General features: G+C 46.1%; 2 protein-coding genes across 2 annotated transcripts; both read left to right on the top strand.

The window, feature by feature from the left end:
• Positions 1–215: 215 nt before the first annotated feature.
• On the top strand, positions 216–4,854 carry IL19 (interleukin 19). Its single transcript, XM_016215953.2, has 5 exons — positions 216–359; positions 510–575; positions 2,229–2,381; positions 3,327–3,401; positions 4,759–4,854. The coding sequence occupies exons 1-5, from the start codon at positions 216–218 to the stop codon at positions 4,852–4,854; spliced, it is 534 nt and encodes a 177-aa protein (XP_016071439.1).
• Positions 4,855–18,473: 13,619 nt separating this feature from the next.
• Positions 18,474–21,634, top strand: IL20 (interleukin 20). The gene is made up of 5 exons (XM_016215525.2): positions 18,474–18,632; positions 18,919–18,984; positions 19,100–19,252; positions 19,949–20,023; positions 21,557–21,634. The coding sequence occupies exons 1-5, from the start codon at positions 18,474–18,476 to the stop codon at positions 21,632–21,634; spliced, it is 531 nt and encodes a 176-aa protein (XP_016071011.2).
• Positions 21,635–23,800: the final 2,166 nt, after the last annotated feature.

Genomic DNA, 23,800 nt, shown 5'->3' with positions numbered 1-23,800 from the left:
AGCATGGGGGGAGGAGGGAGGGCTCACTCCATTGATTCAAGAAAATCAAAGGAGGAAACACATGCCCCTGACCTCCAGGGGCTGAGGCACTGAGTCTGTTCTCTTGGCTGCTGCCTGGCCTGCCCCGTGAGGTCCGAAGGGGAGCCGGGTCAGGGGTCTCCTTCACTGCGCTCCACTCTTGGCCGGGCATCTGACTCCCGCCCTTCCTGCAGGACATGCAGGCGCAGCGTGTTGCCCTCTGGCTCCTGGGCACAACGTTCTTCCTGTGCTCGGTGCACGCCCGCAGCCTCAGGAGATGCCTGATTTCCATGGACATGCACCACATAGAAGAGAGTTTCCAAGAAATCAAAAGAGCCATCGTGAGTATGGGTTCTGGGTGAAGGTGTGGGCAGGGGTTTGCCCCACTTGCATCCCGGCATGAAGGACACGTACCAAATCATTATTTTTCGTGTCTCAGGGAGACGTGGAATACTCATCGCTTGCGTTTGTTCTTATGTTTTCCTTCACAGCAAGCCAAGGACACCTTCCAGAATGTCACCATCCTGTCCCCATCGGAGACCCTGCACAGCATCAAGGTACTGGCCTGTGTCTGCTCTTTCCGGGATTGTTATTTTTACCGTGAAGTAGCCCTGGGCCGCGAAAGAAACCCTCACCCTGCTCCCTGCTCTGTCCTGGCCTCCGGGGTGCTCTAAATGCTCCCCGCTTCTCATTAATCCCCTGATGTGTGAGGCACACTCTATCTCGGGGACTTTGGAGCCCCTGGGCGCCACTATGCTGTTGTATCTATGAGGTTTGTTTGCTTGTTTGTTGGTTTGTTGCCTTTTGTTTTCTATCCCCATGGATATAGACAACAGAGCAGTGGTTACCAGAGGGGAACAGGGCTGGGGGTGTGACAAAGAGAGTAAAGAGGTCAAATATATGGTGATGGAATTAGATAGGTTTAGGGTGGTGAGCACACAATAGGGTATATGGGTGTCGTATTATACAGCTGTACACCTGAAATTTATATAATGCCCTTAAGCACTGATAACCTAATAAAGTTAATTTTAAAAAGGAAGCCCCTGGGAGGAATTGGAGAAGCACCACTTACCTAGAGAGTGATCGAGGTGCCACATGCTCAAAGGGGACAGGATGTCTATGGCTTAGGGTGATTCTGGAAGGTTTCATGGGGAACTGGAGTAAATGAGCAGAGACCTAGAGGCTGACTAGGCTGTGGGTTCGTGGCTAAAAGAAAGGAAGAGGCTTGGGCAGCTTGGGAGAATGGGTGTACGGGTCAATGAAGGTGCGTCAGGAGGCAATAAGGCAGCCAGGGCTGTAGCTCCAGGGACGTGACGGTGACAGAAAGAGGAGGGGGGGAAAAATACATTGGAGTCATTTTACCAAGAACCTTGCATGCCAGGCTGAGTTTATAATAGAGGTAACAGAGAGTCCCTGTAGTTTTCTGCATCACCACAACACTTTTAGAAAGGCAGTCCGATGGCGCCCTTTCCAGTGGGCAGCTCGAGGCAGGAAAGCCAGTGAGATCTGTCCAGTTGTCCAGGTGACAGTGTGTTGCAGAGGGGTCACTGAGGAGCGCCGTTAAAAGCAAGCTCCTCCAGTCCTTGTAAGAGTTCTAGAAAGATCTTTTTTCTTTCAGTATTTATGTGACAGAGTACATGTTGTATCTGCAATGATTTATTTTTTTCCTTGGGCTTCTCTGCATGAAATAATTCTAGTCAGTATGGGGTCTGATTTGTTTGTGGTAAACAGATGTGTAGCCTTTTATTAAATACTATTCCAGCCAACTGTATAAGAAACTCATAGGATATCACAGCTGAAAGTGACCCCAAAGATTATCTATTCCAAATTCTAATTTTTAAATGGCCAGATTGATACCCTGGGAGAGAGACTGACTCGTTAGTGGTGGGCCAAGAATAGAGCCCCATGCCTCATGCCCCTGCCTCCACATTGCCCCCCCGTCAAGGCCTAGATATAGCTGATGGGGATGAGGGAGTCAGTGGGATGCAGGTCTCTGTCCCATTTCTGCCTCCCTCCTTCTTTCCCTGATAAAACAAAGTTGGGCTCTTTAGCTCCTTTGCTTAAGGGGGCTTTCTCTAATTCACGTGTGTAGCTCTTAGATTCCCTGGGCTTTCTCTAATTCACGTGTGTAGTTCTTAGATGCCCTGGGCTTTCTAATTCACATCTGTAGCCCTTAGATGCCCTGAGCATCCTCTAATTTGTATCTGTAGCCCTCAGATGTATGCTGCATGACCAAGAACCTCCTGGCATTTTACGTGAACAGGGTGTTCAAGGACCATCAGGAGCTGAACCCCCAGATCATGAGAAAAATCAGCAGCATTGCCAACTCTTTCCTCTACACGCAGAAGGTTCTGCAGCAATGTGTGAGTCCCCACATCAGAACTCCAAGCTTCTGCTTCCTGTCTGCCCGGGCAGAGCCCGGGACATGCTGGCCCCAGTCCCCTTCTTAAATGGTTCGTGGAGTCAAAGGAAATTCTCTCCCCGGTCGTCCATGAGAACTATCAAGAATCTCTTCCAGTGGTCACTCCTTGCCCAGGGCTTCCTCCCTGCAGACACCTTACCAGACCCAGGTTTCCTAAGGATAACCCTTCTGGGGTGACCATTTATGTCGGAGCATCCCTCAGGTGACCCCAGGACTGGCCTATGAGAGGGGCATGCCAGGCTTGCCATAGGCTCACCCCTAGTGTCTTTGTTTCTGGCCCTTTGAGGATTCCATACCAATTAACCTTTGGGTGGTTCCCTGGTATAACCTACCTCTAAGGATCACCTGTAAATTCATTATTATCTATTAAAATCAAACATCAGAAATAAAACCAAATTCAAACAAACCAACAAAGCCTTAGGACAGCAGAAATCATGGGCTCTAGCCGCATCCCTGCCAATGACTTCCTGTGTCACTTTGTGGCAAGTTACTTCACCTCTCTGTGCCAGATTCTAAACTTGATAGAAGTCATGACCTCTGTCCCACTTACATCAAGATTCATTGAACCAGTTATTTAATTAACCAAACCAACAAATATTTATTGAGTGGAGCGCTGCATTCAGAGTGGGGACAAGACAGATTTGACACCTACCTTCCCGGCTCTTCCAGCCTGGTGTCTGTCAATCCAGAAAAAGCAAAAGCTCTGGTCAAACACAGGTGATTCTACAAACAGACCCTACTGCCCGCTGCTGATCCAAACTGAGTTTGCTTACCTGACTCTTACCTTGGGAGGAAGCGGAAATGTCACTCCACGAGGGGAGGTGGTGGAAAGGCTGGGCCAGGATGGGAAGGTCCTCTGATGGGTGCTGTCTCCACTTTATCCCAGCAGGAGCAGAGGCTGTGTCACTGCAGCCAGGAAGCCACCAATGCCACTCAAATCATCCACGACAACTACAATCAGGTAAGGGCAGGGAGGAAGACAGGGAAGATGGAAGTGACAGGTAGGAGCCCGCTGCCTCCACTCCACTCAGACTCATTCGTTTGCTCAACAGATGTTTAGTACAGGGCTCTCCAGTTGGGTATGTCTGCAAAAAGAGTATGGTGGTCTTACTTCATTTGCTCATTTCCTGGGATCCCTAACCCCATATCCCCCCACCATTTTCTTATGCCCTTACATATCAGGCCTAACCTGTGTTGTTTTGAGGGAAAGCACATGCTGCTTAAGGTGGGGGTGATGCAGAGGCACCAAGATCCTCGGTGAATTGGAAGCTGTTAGGCATGAATCATGTTACCTGCCAGGTGTCACTGTGCCCAGTAACTGTCACGAGCATCCTGTGTGCATGCTTCTCCTGCAGCTGTAAACAAGTGTCTCATGCCCAGGTGGAGGTTGAAGCGATGCTTCTTACGTGCATCATTTGGAGATTTTGTTCGAATGCAGATGCTGGCTCCATAGGTCTGGAATGAGGCCTGAGATTCTGCATTTCAACCACACTCTCTAAAGATGCCAGTTATTTGAATAGCAAGGAGGTGGGGAGAGCTGTTCGGAGCTCTGCTTCTTTGGGGAGAGGTTCCACGAGATAATGTTATGACGCTGGCTAAGAGTCGTGCTGTTCTTCCTATGAGCCAGGTGTTGTTCTAAGCACGCTACAGGTTTAAACACCTTTAGTCCTTACAACACTGCTGTGAGCCATGCTCTGCATTTGACAGATTAGGAAACTGAGGCAAAAACAGGTTAAGTAACTTAACTAAGTTTATATTGCAACTAAGTGGTCCCATGAGGTCTGGCTCCACAGAACATTCTTTTAGTCTGCTGAAGAGGAGGTGGAGTAGGTCAGGAGACCTGGGTTTTAGTTTTAGCTCTGATACCTGCCGATTGTGTGACATTGGGTAGGATATTGATCCTTAGGGACTCTGGTGCTTTAATATATCCAATGGGGACAACAAGCCCTCCCGACATGCACAGCACCCAGGGATTGAGACCTTCTAAAGCTGATGTGAGAAGGGAAATAAGCAAAAGGACTGTCCAGAAAGGCAAGTTTTGTGTTTGTTTTTCCTGTGAAAAACAAGAAAAAGAAAGACAGAGGGCAAAAAAATGAAGAATTTTTAATTTTGTTTATAAGTTTCTGCCATGGTTTAACTGCCTGTTGGTGGGAAACAATTTGGGTTCCCTGTTGGGAGAATGATTTGGGGTCTGTGTGCTCTGCAAATGTAATTGATGAATGAAAAGAAAACCTCATGGGGACCAGAACATGGGGAAAGTGGCTTGAACCGATTACAGGGTCTGGAGAGGCAGGTCCTCATGATCTCTCTGGTTTCAGCTGGAGGTCAGGCCTGCTGCCGTCAAGTCTCTGGGAGAGCTGGACATCTTTCTGGCCTGGATTGACAAGAATCATGAAGGAACTGCCGCTGCCTAACCACAAAGAACCCCATTGCCCAGGTGGGCAGCCTGGGAGGTTACCCGGAGACAGCCTGCTCTGAAGGGGAGGGAGCCGGGAAGGCCCCATTTTTCTGCAAGTGACATCATTTTGAAGAAACCTCTCTGCAGATTTGGAATCCTCTCTTCTGGGGCTGAGGGATTGTAGGGCAAAATCTATGTTTCGTCGGACCTCACCCTGCCGCCGAAAATCCCAGGCTGGCTGTCCCCACCTGAAAATAACCTAATAGTCTACTATCATATTTATAATGAAATATGTCCTTTGAACCGTCTTGTGGGCCATCCTGGAGGAGAAAGGTTGGCTTCCCCCTAATTTATTGTGAGCTTGTTTATCCCATGTCTGTGATGTGAGCTGAGTGATACCCTGTAGTACATATTGCACTGACTGATTTTTCTGAATAAACTGTTTTTTTACTTATTAGAGAGTGTCTTCTGATTTGTGGGGGGTCAGTTAAGGAATCATAAATGGTGACTATTAGAAATGAATGGGGCCTTAACAAACATACCTAGATGGGAAAACCGAGGTCTAGAGAGGAATAAGAATTTACTCAGAGTCCCAAAGGGAGTTCGTGCAGAGAAAGTTTCCAAACTGGGTCTTTGAAGTCTCCATCCAACACATAACGATAGAGAAGGTGGGCAGAGAGCTTCTGATCTCTCTCTCTGTGTCTTTGCCTTTCCTCTCTGTCTCGCTTTCTGTCTTTGGCCCTCTCTGTCCTTTCTTTCTTACTGCTCCCAACCTAGATACATCTTCTCTGACCCTAAGTCTCCACGGGGATATACGTTGGGCCAGAGAAGAGTGTTTCTGACGGAGGGATGGTCATCATGGTGACAAAGCTGAACAAGCACAGCCCCAGGCATGGGGTGTCCTGGGTAGAGGGTGTTCCAGCCCAGGCCACAGTGGAGACAGGCCAAAATGGGCACCACCTTCTAGATGGACCCTCCTCAGATGGTTAACAACAATAACAGCTGAAGATACTGGGCACCTGCCGTGGGTCGGGTGCTGAAGAAGCACTTCGTACTCGCTGTCCTGGGTCGGTCTCTCTGCTGTCACCGGCTGGCCGGAGCATCCTTTCTTGTTTCTACCTGAGAAGGAGATATCACGGAGTGTGCTTTAGCGGACACAGCAGGACCCCTGAAGTCAGGCCACTTGGTTCCAATCCCATTGACTTTGGACAAACTACTTACGTCTCTAAGTTTCCGTGTCCTCCTCTGTGAAATGGAGATATAGCACCAGTCTCAAAGTATTGCTGTGAGCACCAAGTGAGGCGAAGCCCCCCTCAGCCTCCACCCCCCACTGTAACCCCCTCGGGGAAGGCTGCATGGCATAGTTTGAAGAGTGTCAGCCAGGAGCCAGGTCTGGCTCCAAGGCTTCTCCTGCCATGAATTGATGGGGGCAGGCCACTAAATTTCTTTGGTCCTTTGTGGTCTGTACTGACCCCTGTACTGTCTACTGTGCATTATAATTTAAAAGTCAGGGTCATTCCGATGGCCTAGGGGGCCCTCCTATCTGCACACACTGCCTGCCTAGTTTCTCTCTCTCTCTCTCTCTCTCCTCTCTGCCTGCTTACTTCACTGACCACTTCACTTGTCTACCCGTCCTTTCTCTCCTTCCAGACTCCAAGAATGTGTCCTGACTCTTATAGTCCACAGAGTTGTGCTTTTGTTTTTGGTGGTGGTGTTTCTTGTTTTCCTTTTCACGGAGCCGGTGCTTAATAAATACCTGCTAAGGAACCAAGTATAAAATTCTCTCACAAACCACATCTTCTCCACCCTCCATCGGCCCCCAGCAGCACCCTGGAGAAATCTAGGGCTCACCTTCAGCTGCCAAGGTGCAGTGGGAGGGAACCCATAGCTCTCGCAGGACTGTGCCAGGCGCTTTCAGGCTCAGAGGAGCTGAGGAAGTCAGGGGTCTGATCCCCATGTGATCAGCGAAGGCGTCTGAGGCTCAGGGAGGTGAGGGACTTGGTCACCTGGCTAAGGGATGGCAGATCCAGAAAGGGAGCCCAGATCTGGTCTTCCTGACTCCAGTCTCTCTCTCCTTGCTGCTGGGGAAGTTCACTTTGTTCTGGCCAAGGCTGTATAACTCAGGGCCCAGGTGAGGACACTGGATGCCAGCAACGCAGACCGTTAAAGCCACATGAATGAAAAAAGGGGCCTGGACTTAGTAGCCACAGGCCTATGAAGTTACATGTGAATTTTATGGACTAACTCAGAGCAAAAAAGCAGAGATCGACTTGTGAGCATGGTAATAATGTTCCTGCCCCAGCTGAGCGTGTGAGCTCCTCCTGGAGGACGCTCTACCCTCCCTCCACCTTCCAGAGCAAATTGCTGGCAGCCTCGCATGCACAGCGCAGCTGCCTTTGAGCACTGGCCCGGAAGTTTGGCCAAATGGATGGGTAGAAGGATAGGCTTTTATGTGAAATGCTGGTCCTGCCCCTTGCCTTGTGACCCCACATTTTCCTCATCTGTACAAATAAGGACAGAGCTGCTCCCCAGGATCATGATGGGGGTTGGAGACATCATTTATCGTAGATACATAGTAGGTGCTCATTAAAAGAATGGTTGTTACTACTTAATGATCCTCAACTTTTCTAGTCTTATTTCCCATAAACACTGTTGTAGGAACTAGCAAGTGAGACAAAGCAAAAGGCACTGGCCAGGCCAATAGGGCTTTCCTTGAGGTCTGCTCCTCCACGAGGCCCTCAGCCAAGGCCCTGCTACGGGTGCTTGCAGTTTCTGGTGGTCAGCCAGGCTCCAGGTAGCCTCCCTAAGTCTCCCTGCTGCTCAGACACCCCTCCGACAGGCTCACCTGTAGTCCATCATTCCTCCATCACAGGCTCATCCCAGTGGAGGACTGTCCTTGACTCTGTTGAACCTTGCTTCGCCCTTGCAAGCGCAATCCCCGGCTCACATGAATCACTTGACATTCCCCATGCAGCTGTGAGCGAATGTTTCAATGTGAGTGACAGAAGCACACTGATGGCTCCTGGAGGTTCAAGGGTCAGCGTATCATGCTTGGCCAAGGAGTTTGGGGGAGGGTGAGTTCTTAAAAAGTTGTTATGAGCTCTAGAATGTTCTAGAAATAGTCTACTTCCAGTTGGGTCACTGGAAGACACTCAGTTAGCCCAGTCAACTACAAACAAACAACAAAAGAGCCTGTGGTCACATTCTGTTGCTGTCCTACCTTCACCCCAATCTAGACTTAACTTCCCAAGGACCTTCATCCCACCCCCAGGGGAGAAAGCAGTTTTCCTCCTGCTCTTTCCTCTCCACTCCACTCCTGGTGTGTTCCCTGGGACCCAGAGTGGTTTTCCAGTTCTTGACAAGTCAAGATATCTTAGCGCCCGTCTCCTCTCCCCAGACTGAGCTCCTCAAGGACAGGTACTTTGTGAATGAATGCACTCAGTAGATAAATATGCCTTGAATGAATGAATGAATGAATGAAGCAAAGGCAATGCCAGTTGTCGGGCAGTGCCCTCTTGGAGAAGCCTATGGTTTTGCCTTTTGACTTTAGGAATCTCTCGGGCTTCCTCTTTTCCTTTACTGGGACCCTCTACCCCTTGTTCAGTATCTCTGTTTCTAGCCCATAGCAAGGAGTGTTTTCCCTTCTGTCAGGTCTCCCCAGCTTTGGTTTTGATTTGCCCCTGATTGTTGTTGTCTTATGGTCCTTAACTCCACATCCGGGAGCCAAAAAGTCAGCGCCTCCCACCCTTCTCCTGGGCTTTGGTTGTCTTGCTAACTTGGGCCCCAGCTCACTTGGGAGCGATGTGGTCCAGCAGCCCTGTAAATGGGGAGAAAGAACTCAGGAAGTAACAACATCACCTCTGTTTTCTCACCTCTTCAACTCCCCCAAAGCATTACCCACTCCTAGCCCATGAAGAGCACTGTGCAACTCCAGCTGAGAGACTCCTGGGGCAGAGTGCAGATAACACCCCTCTGTGCTAACCTCCGTGGGGGTCGTGTGCGGCAATGGGATTATGCCCAGGTGGCTAGAAATGATGCCTAATTTGAAAAATGCTGGATATCAGAGAGCTCAGTCTTTTCAGGGAACCAGGACATGGGAAAGTGCTTTGAATTGTGTTAGGGAAATGCATCAATAAGCAAGCCTGTTGATCTCTTGTCATGTGTGCAATGCTGATCTAGATTCTGAGTGGGTTACCAAAGGAAAGCAGTCATTGCTTCTTAGAAACGCAGTCTCAGGGTGCAGCTTCCTCAGATTGACTGCAGCGACCCTTTTCAACCACCTTCAATCCCTGCCCCATCACCCCATCCAACACATACAAGAATCAACCAGTGAATGCATGAGTAAGCCGAACAACAAATTGATGTTTCTCTCTCCCCCTTTCTCTCTCTAAAAAAATCAATAAATAAAGAAATCAGCCCAGATACTCTCCTTGTCCCTCAGAAGTAACCCCAACCTCTCCAGCCCCCACCCCATTCCCCAGAGCCTATGATAAACACAGACTGAATTTTCTAAGAAAGTCCTGATAACAAACAACCCCTTTTGTCATCCCCATAACTAGCTTCATTCTTCTCAGACTTTGAGTCACACTGGGCATTTGCATCTGCCCAGAGGGACAGGAATCTTACCCTTTGGTACACCAGCAAAGCCTATGGACCCTACTCAGAATAATGTTTATAAGTGCATAAAACAAAACACATAGGATTACAAAAGAAACCCATTTTATTAAAGTACAGCCATCAAAATATGCACATGACAGTAGGTAGTGTATACTAGCTGTGCTTCTTTATTAATGTGTTAATTAAGAAGATCCAGCTGCGGGCCTACAAACTACTGACATTTCTAAGTTGTGAGGAGCATAGTGATATTTTGAGGTGTTTGAAACAATTATAATTTGATACCAAATATCTGTTATTTCTATCAGTGACAAGGTCACAGGTGCTGCTAATACTACTGTGGTTCGTGCTTGTTTCCTAGCCTCATAATCGAACAAAATGCTTTAAATAGAGGTTAGTGAAAAAAGAAATAAAGGCTGTGGCTTTTCCCCTTCCACCTTTCCCCAGGTTAAGAGGGTCTGTTCCCCTGCGATGCTCTGGGGCCCCAAGAGCCCGTGTCTTCCCACTGTGGCACCTTTGGGTCATTTAGCTCAGGGTTGGCACATGGAGAGCCTCCATGCTTGTTTGTGGAATTAAAAGGAAAGGAATTGCGTATATGGCTATTGTCCCAGGTGTGGGAACTGTTCATTCAAGGCTAGGCTGGATTTTTGTTCCCAGACTTCATGTCCAGGAGAGGCTTTCCCAGGGGCTCCTACTCTGCAGGCTGGGAGCCAGAGGAATTAGCCAATTTGGGGGACCCAGCTATGTCACAGGAATTCTCAAGAGAAATAGGGACAGCAAGTTGAGCTGGTTAAACAGAGCGTGATGGAAAAATGCAGGAAAGGGAAATGACGTCACTCATTCTGTTGGCTTTGGGGACAGGGAACCGAAAATGTAAGCTTCTGATAGAGCCAGCTGCTCCGCCCATGCCCGCCCCGCAGGCTGCCGGGCCAGCGCCTAGCACCGCAGGCCTGGGGTGCGGAGGCCTCCACCTGGCCACCGCGAGCTGAGGTTCTTCCTCCTCAGAACCCCGAGGCCAGTGTTTCCCTGCAAAGTGATGCAACTGGGCAGGAAGCCCAGCAGCCAGCAACTGTGACGTCCTGGTTGCAGGCAGGAAAAACCCTGAGCTGCAAACTCAGGACTTGCCGTGGGAAAAAAGGAGTGGCTGGGCTTTCTTCTTGGTTTCTAGAAAACGATTTCCTGCCCCAAAATGGCTTAGTTAGGAAGTTTATTTCATAAGAAGAGATCCGCCTCTCTCCTCTGCCCAGCTTATCTTAATAATGATCTGGCAGTGGTTATATGCTGACCCCCAGTTTTGAAATCCTGCTTCTTAAAGCTAGCTTCGTGTGCTCATGCAATGCCCCCGTATTTCTCCGCCACAGCCGCATCACACTCTACCCATTCCATTTGAGCACCAACAAGGGGCAAGCATGGTTACTGCACAGCTACCACGTCTCTCCCCCACTGTAACACCCTTCATGGCTCCCTATTGCCTCAGGAGGAAAACAATTACGGAATTAAAAGGCCAAGCTGAATGGGACTTAAATAATTTTCATTTAATTTATTTCCCCACAATTCACAGATGCAAAAATAGGCCCAGAGAAGGGAAGTGATTTTTTTATTTATTTTTATTTTTTAAAAACAACCATTTTACTTTATCCCTCAATTTTGTGGGTTGGTATTAGAGAAGGGGCCCGCTGGGTAATTTATCTCTTCCACATGGTATCCATGGAGGTCATTCAATAGGTTTCAGTTAGCAGATGGTCTGGTTTGCAGGGTCTAAGGTGTTTTTTTTGTTGTTGTTGCTGTTGTAATCTTCATCGATGGGTTGCTTCCCCCATGTGGCAGGGGATCGAGCCTACAACTGAGGTATGTGCCCTTGGCTGGAATTGAACCCGGGACCCTTGGGCTGACACTCTAACCACTGAACCAAACTGGCTGGGGCGGGATCTAAGGTGGTTTTGCTCCTACTTCTGGGGCCTTGATGGTTGGGAGGCTGGATTCAGCTAGGACCACTGCTCTGAGTGGCTTCACAAGCACGCTGCGCTAGGAGTAGTCAGACTTTCCACGTGGTGGCTCTGAGACAGGGTTCTGGGAAGTGATTTTTTTAAAGACCACACAGTGGGCTGAGGGTAAATCTAGAGCTAGAATATAGGCTTCTAGACTCCCAGCTGAATTCGTGTTCCTTGGCATGATATTCTTGGTCCTTGATGATTAAGCCATATTTTCAACTTGATGGCCCACGGTTCCTCTGCCCAAAATCCACCTCCAGCAAAGCTAGTCCTCCAACACACTAAGTTTTGCTGCCCTGCTCATGTCTGTCTTGATTGCCTTCTGTCGGACCCCTTCACCTCCCTGCCCCTCTGCAGCATCTTTGTCCATTTAAGCTCTTCCGTCCTTCAAGGGTCAGCTCAGACTCCCCTCGGTGTGGGCCCCCCCTCCCCGGTACCGCTCAGCACAACCTTCTGTCTCTCCGCAGCACTGACTCTCTCTGTGCTCTGCAAGCACCATGGGGCTTTCAGCAGCGAGGGGCCAGAGGCCCGACTGAGGCGTCGCTGATCCTCACAGCATCCAACACGGCGTCTTGCATATAATAGGCATTTAGTAAATGTTTATTGAAAGAATGGCTTTTAAAATTTATTCGATCAGACACAGGAGTAAATAAAAATCACCTGCTGCGCTTAAAGGTTTACAAAACTGTACATATGCATAAAATCCTCCTGCCAACTCAGGGAGCCAGAGGGGAAAGGCAGGTTTTATCCTGCATTTTATGGATGAATCAATGGGCTCCTGAAAGGTGTAAGGACTAGTCTTGGGTCACCCAAGGTCACCCTGAAAGTGGGTGGTAAGAAAGTATTAGAATTGAGCCTCCTGACTCTCAGTCCCATGCCCTCCTTAGTGTCAATACCCTCTACGTGCTTTCCATTGAAGATTGTTTTTCTGCCAGAATTATGGTGGGAAAAGCTTCTCTCTTGGCCTCATCTTTAAGGGACACTGTTTTCTACAGAGAACTAGTTCATAATGGGCTAAGAGTATCCTTTATTGGAAAGAACACTTAGTTGATTTTAACTCCCGGGTTTTTTAGCCAGAGTGACCTTTGGCAAACCATAGTTTTCTTGTTTTTAAAATGATGTCCTTGAGGTCACTTCTAGCTCTAACAGTCCAGGGGTGATAGTCTGTCACTAAGTAAGGAAGTTCTTGCCATTCCTTAACCCAGAAGATCTATGAACCCTCTAGGACTTACTGGAGAAGATATTGTGTAAGAGAGTCCTTGCCCCAGCCCCCCCAATTAAATCGTGGGGTACTGGCACTGCAGCCATCGTCTTCTCTAGAAAACTTGGGGTTGTACCAGCAGGCAGGGGCCAGCTTGCCAAGGGCAGAGACTCACAGTAAAATCCCATTTCACTTTTGTCCTTCTGTGACAACTTGAGGGGGAAGGTCACATTTGGGAAGGTGTGGCAATAATTTGCGGTTATTTCTGGCAATCATTTTCAGTTCCAAATAAACTCGTTCTTAGGCATGATATGATTAAAATGAACTTTCCAAGAAGAAGGTAGTGAATTTCATTATATCTGGAAGTTTGAAAGCCTTCTGATTTCGGGACTTGAGGATGGGTTGCAACAATTCATTGTTTGCTTCAGGAACTCCACAACTACACCCATCCTGTTTATCGCCTATGAGACGGGTCCTTAAGCATCTGGGGATTGCCTGTGATAGGACAGAATCATCCCAGTGATTCTGGACTCCTGGGAAGGATGATGGAAAGTGCTGGAGCGAGAGAGGTTCTTCTTGTTATTGTAGATCGAGTGTTAATTCCAGAGGTTCTCAGACAAGCGAGACGGGTGGCCTGTTCCCTTAACTGAACACACTGTTGGAACTCTTCCTTGTATGTTGGCCCCAATATAGCACAAGCGACCCTGTTTCCTGGCACCCCCATTCTCACCACTTTTAGGCCCTCTTGTCCTTAAGGGCACACAGTTTAATGCAAAGAGTAATGAATTAAAAGTTAGGAGACCTAGTTGACGTTTCCATCCTGCCACTAACTCAACTTAATCTTCCTGTCGCCCCCCGGGCCTTACTATTGTCACATCAACAGTAGGAAGAGATGCTATATTTTTAGTACATTACTGGCTGGGTGAACTTGGGCAAACACTCAACCTTTAAGCTTAAGTTTCTTTGTCAGAAAATTGGGGCACAAGATCTGTCTCATAGATAAAACAATATATTCAACACATATTTATCAAAAGCTTACCATGAACTAGGATCCATTCCAGGTGTTTGTAACATAGGGGTGGATAAGACAGACACAATTACAGCCTTCAAGAAGCTTATATTCTAGTGGAATTTTGTGAGAATTAAATGAGACTATCTACATTAAATATTGTATTAGTATATATACTGTGCATTATGTTATATACCTAATATATATATAAAATAAACCTGGTACCTGGGGTACAGTGTACCCCAGGTACCAGGCTTATTTTATATATAAATGATTACAGTGTATCCCGGGTACCAGGCTTAGGAAACTCTATACATTATAATAATTTTTAGGTTGAACCATATGACAGTGCCAATATCAGACAATTTTAATCTATGCAGAGAGAAATTGCATGTGGTTCAGCCTAGCTATATTTTTACTATTCTTTTTTTTACATATGTCTTTATTGATTTCAGAGAGAGGAAGGGAGAGGGAGAGAGAGAAATATCAATGATGAGAGTCATTGATCGGCTGCCTCCTGCACGCCCCCTGCTGGGGATCGAGCCCGCAGCCCGGGCATGTGGCCTGACTGGGAATCCAACCTTGATCTCCTGGATCCTAGGTCGACGCTCAACAGCTGAACCACGCAGGCCTGGCAAGTTTTACTATCCTTGATTCCTCCTTGCTCTAACCTACATATTTAATTGGCCTCTATTTTTTAAAATGTACTTAAATTCTCTTAAATTCACCTATGTCACTTTCTACTGCTACTAGTTCAGGCTATAGTTCAATCTCTTTCTAGGAGGGGCCGTCTTTGCCTTGGGAATTGGGGGTGCAGATAGAGTGGTTAGGGTGAGGCAGGAAAAGTTTTGCAGAGGAACTGAGCTAAGTCGGTGTCTGTACAGAGAACGGAATGGGATCTCTTCGGTGGATTTTGAAAGAATACAGCATTTTGATATAGGAAAAGGGGACACTTGGTTGTCCAAGTTATATTGTGATTGCACATGAATTAGGTTAATTAATCATCACAGGTAATAACTTAAAACAAAGCAATTGCGTTCTTCTTGGCCAATGAAAAGGAACTGACTGGCATGGGTACTGCTTATATTTGCTGAAAGTCCTGATTTTAAGTATTCTTGTCAGATCATGTCTCTCAATTTTACTTTCATCATTTATGGCTGATCATGAGAAATTGTTTACTTAACACCAGTGATGCAAAAAACAGCTGTCAGAGGGGAAGGGGGTGGAGGCGGCTGGACGAAGGAGAGAAGGAATTAGCCAAATGGCACACATGCATAACCCACCGACACAGACAACGTGGTGATGGCCAGAGGGAAGGGGCTGGGGTGGCAGGAGCTGGATGGAGGCGGGCAAAGGAAGAAAAACTGGGGACGTCTGTAATAGTGTCAACAATAAAAATAAAGTAAAAAAAGAAAATAAAAACAGGCATGAGCTCAAGAGATATTAAGATTAGATGTTCACACATATTTTCAACATGTATCAAGCATTACGATCAAAAGTTATGGTCTTCATTTCGAGGAACTTAATAGAAGACATCACAAGTCATGAAAAAGAATGTTCTGATCCAACAGGTAGGAGAGCAAAGAATCACAGTGACATTGAATGTCAGAGCAGGAAAGGAATTTAGATATTATCTCATGTGTAATATTTTATAAAATATTATAAATAAAATATTGCTCTCATTGTACAGATGTGTAAACTGCGATCTAAAAACATGAAATAATATGTCAAAGTCATCCTGTAAACTGTGGAATCCTGGGACTCAAATTCAGGACTTTAGAGCTGTAGGTATTGAGTCAGAAATAAGTTGAAAAGGAATATATTTTAATCCTTACTATCTTGAAAATTTTTAAAGCATGAAACTTGGCATGCAGTTCATCTCAGTGCTTTGACTTAACCTTGCCTAGAAGTGTGGTCCTAGCTGATAGATTAGTCCCTGTGTAAGAAACTCTTTCAGCGACCTCAGGGAGAAAAGGCCAAGGCCCCTGAAACAGAGGGCAACATTAGACTCTCACGTGCCCCCAAAAAATCTGCTATTGGAAGTCAGAGAAGGAAGGGGTTGGTGTGGTCTAGAGTAGTTCGGGAATAAAGAATTGGGGTCCACTCTTTAATAATGAACTGACGGGAAAAGGGTGGCTATTGTCTGAGGGAAGTGGTGGGAACAGCAAAAGTAAAGGAGGAACAGCAGAAGTGAGCCCACTGTGTCTGAGGCTGGGAGAAGCCCAGTAAAGGAGGACTGGCATTAAAGGGCAGGAATAAAACATCTGGAATTCTCTTACAGTTCGGTAATTTAGTGATCTTTTTGTCCTAATTACCTTTGGAAGGCAGCCAGAAAGAAAGAGCACATTTTTTATCCAACAACTATAACCAGTAACCTCCTGTCAAGTGCTTTTTGGAGGTGTTGAGGTAACCCAGCCAACAATTAAACTGTCTTTGAATGGGAGGAAGTGCCAAGCACCAGAGAAATTCCAGGGGAGTTTCAGTTCTCACCTATGGGAGCTCACTTCCTTCTGGTGACATGTATAAATAATTGGAAGCCTCTTAGCTTTGAAACAGACTCCTAGGAGATCAGAAGCAACAGCCCTTTCTGAGCTCAGGTAAGAGAGCCTTCCCTCTATCTATACCATCTGGGCATTAGCCCAGTTCTCCCAATCATCTACTGGACCTTGATGTGTTCAGGGTCACATCTAAAGGAGCCTTTTCCATTAGGACAAAATCTCCTAGGGGGTGGGGAGTTGCCATGTTTATCTTTGTACTTCAGTGCCTGGCCCAATATTCAAGATAGTAGGTGCTCAATAAATGCTGAATGAATTGTTGAATTTATCATATATTTACTATACACCTACTACATTTAAGGCAAACTAACATCATTCTCTATTTAAAATGAATTATGTGCTAGGTGTATAAATTATGCTTTATTTTGTTTAAATGTTAAAATAAGTTTCTGAGGTGAGTTTAATTATCACCCTTTTGGGGCCAAGAAAACAAAACTCAGAGAGATGAGTTGACTTGTCTAAGGTGGCATAGAAGTAGGGTGACTAACTCATCCGGGTTTATCTGTGACTTTTCCAGTTTTAAAACTGAAAGTAACTGTGTCTCAGGAACCCTCTTGGTCCTGGGCAAACTGGGACAACCCACACTGATGGGAACTTGTAGAGCAGGAATAGTAGCCCGGTTCTCTCGTCTCCAAACGCAGAGTTCTTTCTGATACTTTCTAGTTTGGCCCATTTATTCCTTTTTCCTACATTTGGCAGTATCTCAGGTGGACATGGATATAAAACATATCTGGCATATTGCCTGGCACATAGAAAAAACTCAGTAAATGGCAACGATTATCAGCCCTGTGCCCAGCCATATTGGGGCCTAAGGCCAAAGGAAAGATGTGTTTTTATCTTTCCTATACATGTGTTTTTATGTATTTTCTGTATGTTATAGTTCCAAAACATTAAAGCACTTGAAAAATACTGAAGAATTTAAAAGTAGCTATATTACAACTCACAACATTATTGTAAGTTTAAATATCTTACTTATGCCCCATAGAGAATTTATTATAATTCTACATTCTTGGTGAAGGCTCATCACCTGTATTTTCATCATATATTTCTGGGGGGGAAGAATTAACCATTAAAGGTACATAGAAACATATGGCGTAGATAAGTAGGTAGGGGTACACATTTCCCCTTTTGTCTTAGGCTCCAATACGGCTCCGCATGGCGCTGTCAGATTCTGTCTTTATTTAAAATAGTGATATTTTGCTTATCACGGGCTTTTTAAATTAATTTTGAAATTGCACTTCAGTATTATTTAGCTTGATTACCAGGACTTTTGGGGCCCCTTAAAATGTGCCTGAAGCAGGCTCTCCTTCAGTGTCCTCACTAACCCCAGCCCATTCTTATTTTGCCGTAAAACTCATCAAACACTATAAAGTGTCATTACGGGGAACGGCTCACCCCCAGAAGAGGTCAGTTTTCCTCTGCTTGTCTTCTCTGTTTGGGGTCACTTCCTTGACCTTGGGCCCCAGGTAAGGGGAGAAGAGGAGGGTGCTCTTGGCTTCCCCAGTCTCCCTGCAGAGGGCGCCGCGGAGTCGACGCCCAGGAGGGCGGAGGAGTGCTGGTGGAATTGGGCTCGCTGCCCATCCCGTGTTGCCTTCCCTGGCAGGAGGATTATTATGTAATCACTGACTTTCTCTTTGCCTTCGGGGCTGAAATAAATCTGCTCTCCCCAAATAACTGATCTGATCTCAGACAAATGCCAAACAGAGCTAAGCTCCTCTGCCCTGAGGTGGCCATAAAAATCCAGACAATTTTCTCTGTGTTTTTGGTGGCTCAGCAACAGCTCCTGCGAGTTCTGTGTTCCCCAGCTTCCCTGCGGGTCTAGGGTGAGCTTCGCTGGCATTCGGGAAGGGAAGGCCATACATGTCAATTCCCCGAAACAAGTTTTGACATTTTCCCTGAATTGTCATCCTCTGTCTACTCACTGCAAGTGCCCGCTGCTCCAGGCCTTACCTGCTGGGCAATGACGATGGGGCTGGGATGGGACAGAATAAAGAGCTGGGACCTGGAGCACGGGCTCACACTCAGACCCTGAACAAGCACCGAAGGCTACTCCGAGGAGGCTCAGCAGGTTTTCTTAGTAAGTTAGAGTAACGCACCAGACCCTCGGAGCCAGATAAAGCTATGAAGTTTCAGCCCGTGAGACATCTGGGGGAGGCATGTCCTTGGTGACTGGATTGGCTTCTTGAGGCACGAGGTAGGGAAACAGTAAGTCACACTCTTCCCTTTGAATTCCTAGCTCCTGTGGTCTCCAGATTCTGGCACAAGATGAAAGGCCCTGGTCTCCCCCTCTGCTTTTTCTTGGCTGTGTTTTCTCTCTTCTGGACACCTTCTGCTGGGCTGAAGACACTCCATTTGGGAAGCTGTGTGATCACCACAAACCTTCGGGAAATGAAAAATGGATTTTCTGAGATACGGGACAGTGTGGTATGTGAAGGAAGAACCCCCCTCCCTCCAATTTGTGGCTGCTTCTCCCCCTCTTGTCTTGTCTTTTGCTGTCTCCCAGAAGTATGAACACAAAAAGAGGCAGGCTGGGGACTCCTAACCAGGAGGATGCATCCCCAGGAAACATCTCTAGTTCATTATTTAAAAGTGTTTTGGAAAGGGCCACTGCCCAAGGGCCATGGCAAGAAGGGAATGGGAGGTCTCCATGTCTAAGACCCTGGCAGCCATCACTGACCTGTCATTTCTTGCCTTGTCTTCTTCTGCTTAGCAAGCCAAAGATGAAATCATTGACCACAGAATCTTGAGGAAGACGGAGTCCTTGCCAAACACAAAGGTATGTGCTTGGCCCATAGAAGTTCTGGGAGGAAGTATGAGCCAGGGCATCTCTATCACTCTGAGTCTTGTCCCTGGACACCCTCTCCCCACCAACATAACCGTCTTCTTTGTAGCCTGCAGATCAGTGCTGCCTCCTCCGACATCTGCTGAGACTCTACTTGGACACGGTATTCAAAAACTATCGGACCTCTGACCTCCATATCCTCCGGAAGATCAGCAGTCTCGCCAACTCTTTTCTTACGATCAAGAAGGACCTCCGGCTCTGTGTGAGTAAGGGTCTTGGATAAAGGATTCATTTCCGCACACAGCTCCAATGACTTAGCAGTCAAGCTCTTTCTTACCCCCATTTAATGGATGCAAATACTGAGTCCAAAAGTTCTAATGATCTGTGTTGAGCCTTGTGACTAGGTAATAAGAACTCAGTTTTATTGACTTTTGGGTATATGCCCTGTGTAAAAAGTCTAAAGAACTATGAAATGCTAGCTATTTGATGTTAATAACAATTATCTTTTATCCATGAAATTAAGGTGAGGTATCTAATGGTGTGTGTACTAGTGCATCCCAGGTCCAAGTAGCCAGTCATCAGGCCATTGGACTCAATCTCAAAATAGGGCCTGGATAGGACCTAGGAATCCAATTCTCTCCTTCCATGGTGACTGTCTGGGAGGGGGGTAGGCCAGAGCTGAGTTGGGGGTACAGGCCAGATGGGACACTGTGATTACAAACTCCTTCAGTGCCACCTATTTTTAAAAAGAAACAGCAATGAGCTCTGTATTTGAGCCTGAAAAGCTGGCTTCTTGTTCTACTGATGATTAGCTTACTGATCCCAAATGATGAGATCTGATAAGACTTTTCTGTAAGAAAGGAGTACCTACAGAAAGGAGAATTCCCACCTACTTCGTGTTAATGGCAGAAAACCAGAATGTTTAATAAAACCTATCATTCTTTGGCATTCTTTGCAGCATGCCCACATGACATGCCCTTGTGGGGAGGAAGCAACGGAGAAATACAGCCAGATTCTGAGTCACTTTGAAGAGGTATATGCAATTTTGGCTTTGGTTGGGATGAGTGTGTTTTTAGAACTGAGATCATAGATGACTGGGATGGGTATTGGTACACAGAAATCCTGTAACCCTCAGGTTAACAGCTCTCTGAGGTCATGTGGGAAGTCCCTCTGCTTTACTCTAGGGACACCCATCCAGGCTCTAGGAGGTACTTTCTCTGGAAGATGCTTTAAGAATCGAAAGGGAATGGCTATGATTCCATCAAGTCATTCCAGAGACATGAGATCTTCCAGCCGCATGAACAAGGGGCCACAGCTTTCCAACATTCACACACTCATACATACCCTCAAAAACAGTCACTCACAATTTCACACATGCCCACATCATGCTGTTTCTCACCTCAATGCCTTTGTATATCTGCCAGGAAGGCCTAGAGCCCACTCCTCACTAATTCTCCGCATCCTTCAGACTCAGCCTAGAAGGTACTGTTCTTCTCTGAGTTCAGTGCCTCCACTGCCTTCCTGGTGAACTCCATCATTTATTCACCACACTACATTTTTTAAAAATTTAATTTTTTTTTTATTTTTTAAAATTTATCTTTATTATTGAAAGTATTACAAATGTCCCCCTTTCCCCCCCAATAGTCCCCTCCCCCTTGTACCTCTCCCCTCAGGCCTTCCCCACACTATTGTCTGTGTCCATGGGTTATGCACATATGCATATCAATTCTTAGGTTAATCTCTCCCCACCCACCCCTCTTTCCCTCTGAGATTCGTCAGTCTGTTCCATACTTCTGTGTCTCTGGATCTATTTTGTTCATGGGTTTATTTTGTTCATTAGATTGCACATATGATAAGGTCATGTGACACTTGTCTTTCTCTGCCTGGCTCATTTTTCTTAGCATGATAGTCTCCAGGCCCCACCATGCTGTCTCAAAGGGTAAGGGAGCCTTTGTTTTTACAGCTGCGTAGTATCCTATTGTGTAAATGTCAGAGAAGATGCTTGATATGATTTCAATCTTCTTGAACTTGTAGAGACTTGTTTTGTGTCCTAACATGTCACCACACTACATTTTAACTGCCTGCTTCTGCCTGTCTCCTTCACTAGATTGTAAATTCCCTGAGGGTAGGGGATGTACAATTCATCTGGGGATCCCGAGACAGCCCGGTGTTTAGCACAATAAATATATGTTCCACTGAAGTATGCAGACTATCAATCCCTGTGCGCATGTGCGAACACACACACACTCACAGACACACACACACACCCTTTTAAAAACAGCTTCATTACTTTGATCCCTATAATGCAAGAGGCTTGGGTTGTAGTCCCAATTCTGCTACCCCTCTGGGCCTCGGCTTCCCTATTTAACCAAGCGTGGTGGACACAATGATTTTCCCTCCTTTTGTGAGATCTGGGGTTTCCATAACTTCTTTCGAGCTCTCCCATCGCTGAAAGAAGGCTCTGTTTACGACCCCCAACAGAACTGCCAATGAAAAGAGAGGATTAACCGTGGGGCACAGGCTGTCTGTTTGTGATTTACTCACCACATGCGTGTGTGTCTTTCAGCTGAAGCCTCGGGAAGCCGTGGTGAAAGCTTTGGGAGAGCTGGACATTCTCCTGCAATGGATGGAGGAGACACGCTAGGAGGGCGGCTATGACACCGCTGACAGTGTCCCGGCTACAAGCCCCAGGCCTGAGTGCTGTGGAGACATGACCCCAAACCACCATCTCTTTGCTTTACCATTTAGTGCTGGTCACTGTGTGCATTATTTATTTAATATTTATTTCCTTATTGTGGTTGTTTTCATGTGTTCCCACTCTTAATCTAGACCGTGGATTTATAAGATTTTGGTAATATCTTTTGTACTGTTGGATATATTTATTAGTTAATCTATTTATTTATTTTTGCTATTTAATCTATTTATTTTTGTACTTGAACACGTCTTTTTAAAAAAATCATGGATTATATTTATAACCTGACTAGGGCGTGTCATATGTTTTCAAACAGTAAACAAACTCTAAATTCTAGATGAGTAGCTGGAGGGGATATTCATTTTTATTAAATTAATGTTATATTTACTGATTGCCGCAGTGATTTTATAAACTGAAACAGTGGTTACTAGGTGGGAGCTGTGGAAGAAGTCCCAATGTGAAATTACAGATGTGCCTTATAATTACTTACCACGCCCACCCAGCTCCCCAACCCCATCCTTGTGTATCTTCCAGCTGTATGGTAAAATTGTATTTCTATGAATAAAGTTTTCTTTGCATAATATCTGGTTGGAGTTGAAAAATGCTTCAGGAACAGAAACAGTGATGGGGATGAGCTTGAATCCCATGTTACCTAGGGACAGCTTGCTCCTTTGGGGAGGAAGAATACAAATGGGGACCTGGGCCTTCTTTCTCTTACTGAATACCATCCCAGCTCTGTCTCTTAGCTCACTCACATCCCTGATCTCATGACTGACTGAGTGAGGGGCTTTAGCCATCCCTGCTTTCACTTTATTGGCTTGAGCACTGTCTTCTCTGTACCTTAGTTTTCTTTCTCATTTCAGATTCCCATACTCTTAAGTCAGAGATCTCAATTGCACCACAAACTATAATGGGCAGAAGTTTCTATTATAGGTTAAGAACACACATGTGTGCCCAGCTGGTGTGGCTCAGTGGTTGAGCATTGACCTAGGATCCAGGAGATCAAGGTTCGATTACAGGTCAAGGGAACATGCCCGGCTTGTGGGCTCGATCCCCAGTGGGGAGTGTGTGCAGGAGGGAGCCGATCAATGACTCTCTCATCATTGATGTTTCTCTCTCTCCCTCCCTCTCCCTTCCTCTCTCTGAAATCAATAAAAATATATATTTAAAAATGCACAAAAAAACCACACAAGTGCAAAGTGTACTTACTGAGCCTTGCCCAGGAAAGTGCATGTGCCCTCTTTTGAGGCCCTCCCATGTTGGATTCTGTCTACTCCAGGATCTAGGTTATTGCTGGATCAAGCCTTTGTCTTCACGACCAACTTATTAAGTCCGTGTTCTCTTTCCAGGCCCCTTTCACGCTGAGCTTCCTTGGGCTGAAAGGAGATGGAATCCTGGCCTGGGCTGCTTGCCTCCTCTCTCCTCACCTCACCCTGAAGTGCACTCTCCACTTAGTAGTTCAGTTTTTCCAGTTTCAGAAACAGCAGACTGATGCCAATGCCCCAGCTCCTACAGAGAGCTCTTCTTACTGCCTCTGGTTTCTGTTCCCAGCTCTCAGCCTGCACCCTGCTTTATTTAAATTACTTTACTAATTTTTTCTCATTATACAATTAACAATTACCCAGTGAAGAACATTTTAAAAATACAGAGAAATATAAAGAAGAAAATGAAAATCTCCCAATTAGCCCCCCACCCATAGGTAACTACTCAAACATTTAGGTGTCTTTTTTTTCATATATCTTTTTGTGGATTCAAATTGTGACTCTACCTTTATTACCTGAGTGATTTGGGCTGTAAAACTTAATGTTCTTAGAATTTAGTTCCTTCCTCTGGACAAGAGGATCATATTATCTACCTTTCAGGGTGATGAAAGAGATGGTCTTTTACGTGCCTCTGAAAACAAGGCATTTTCTGCTTTCATGTTCCCATTATTATCACCCATTTTCTATGAGGTTTTCACCCTTTTATCACCCCTCTTCTATCAGATTTTCTAGTCACATGTTCCCTGGTTTTCTATGACTCATCTGACAAAAACTTAGCTTCAACTCTCAAGAAAGAGTGGAGAAGTCGACTTCACTGAACTCCGTGTTGAAATGAGAAACATCACCTCCAAGAGAC

This window comes from Miniopterus natalensis, chromosome 19 (assembly GCF_054644295.1).
Source record: "Miniopterus natalensis isolate mMinNat1 chromosome 19, mMinNat1.hap1, whole genome shotgun sequence".
In the NCBI taxonomy this organism is placed as follows: Eukaryota; Metazoa; Chordata; class Mammalia; order Chiroptera; family Miniopteridae; genus Miniopterus; species Miniopterus natalensis.
The sequence above is the reverse complement of the archived record's forward strand: the minus strand, read 5'-3'. Positions and strand labels throughout refer to the sequence as shown.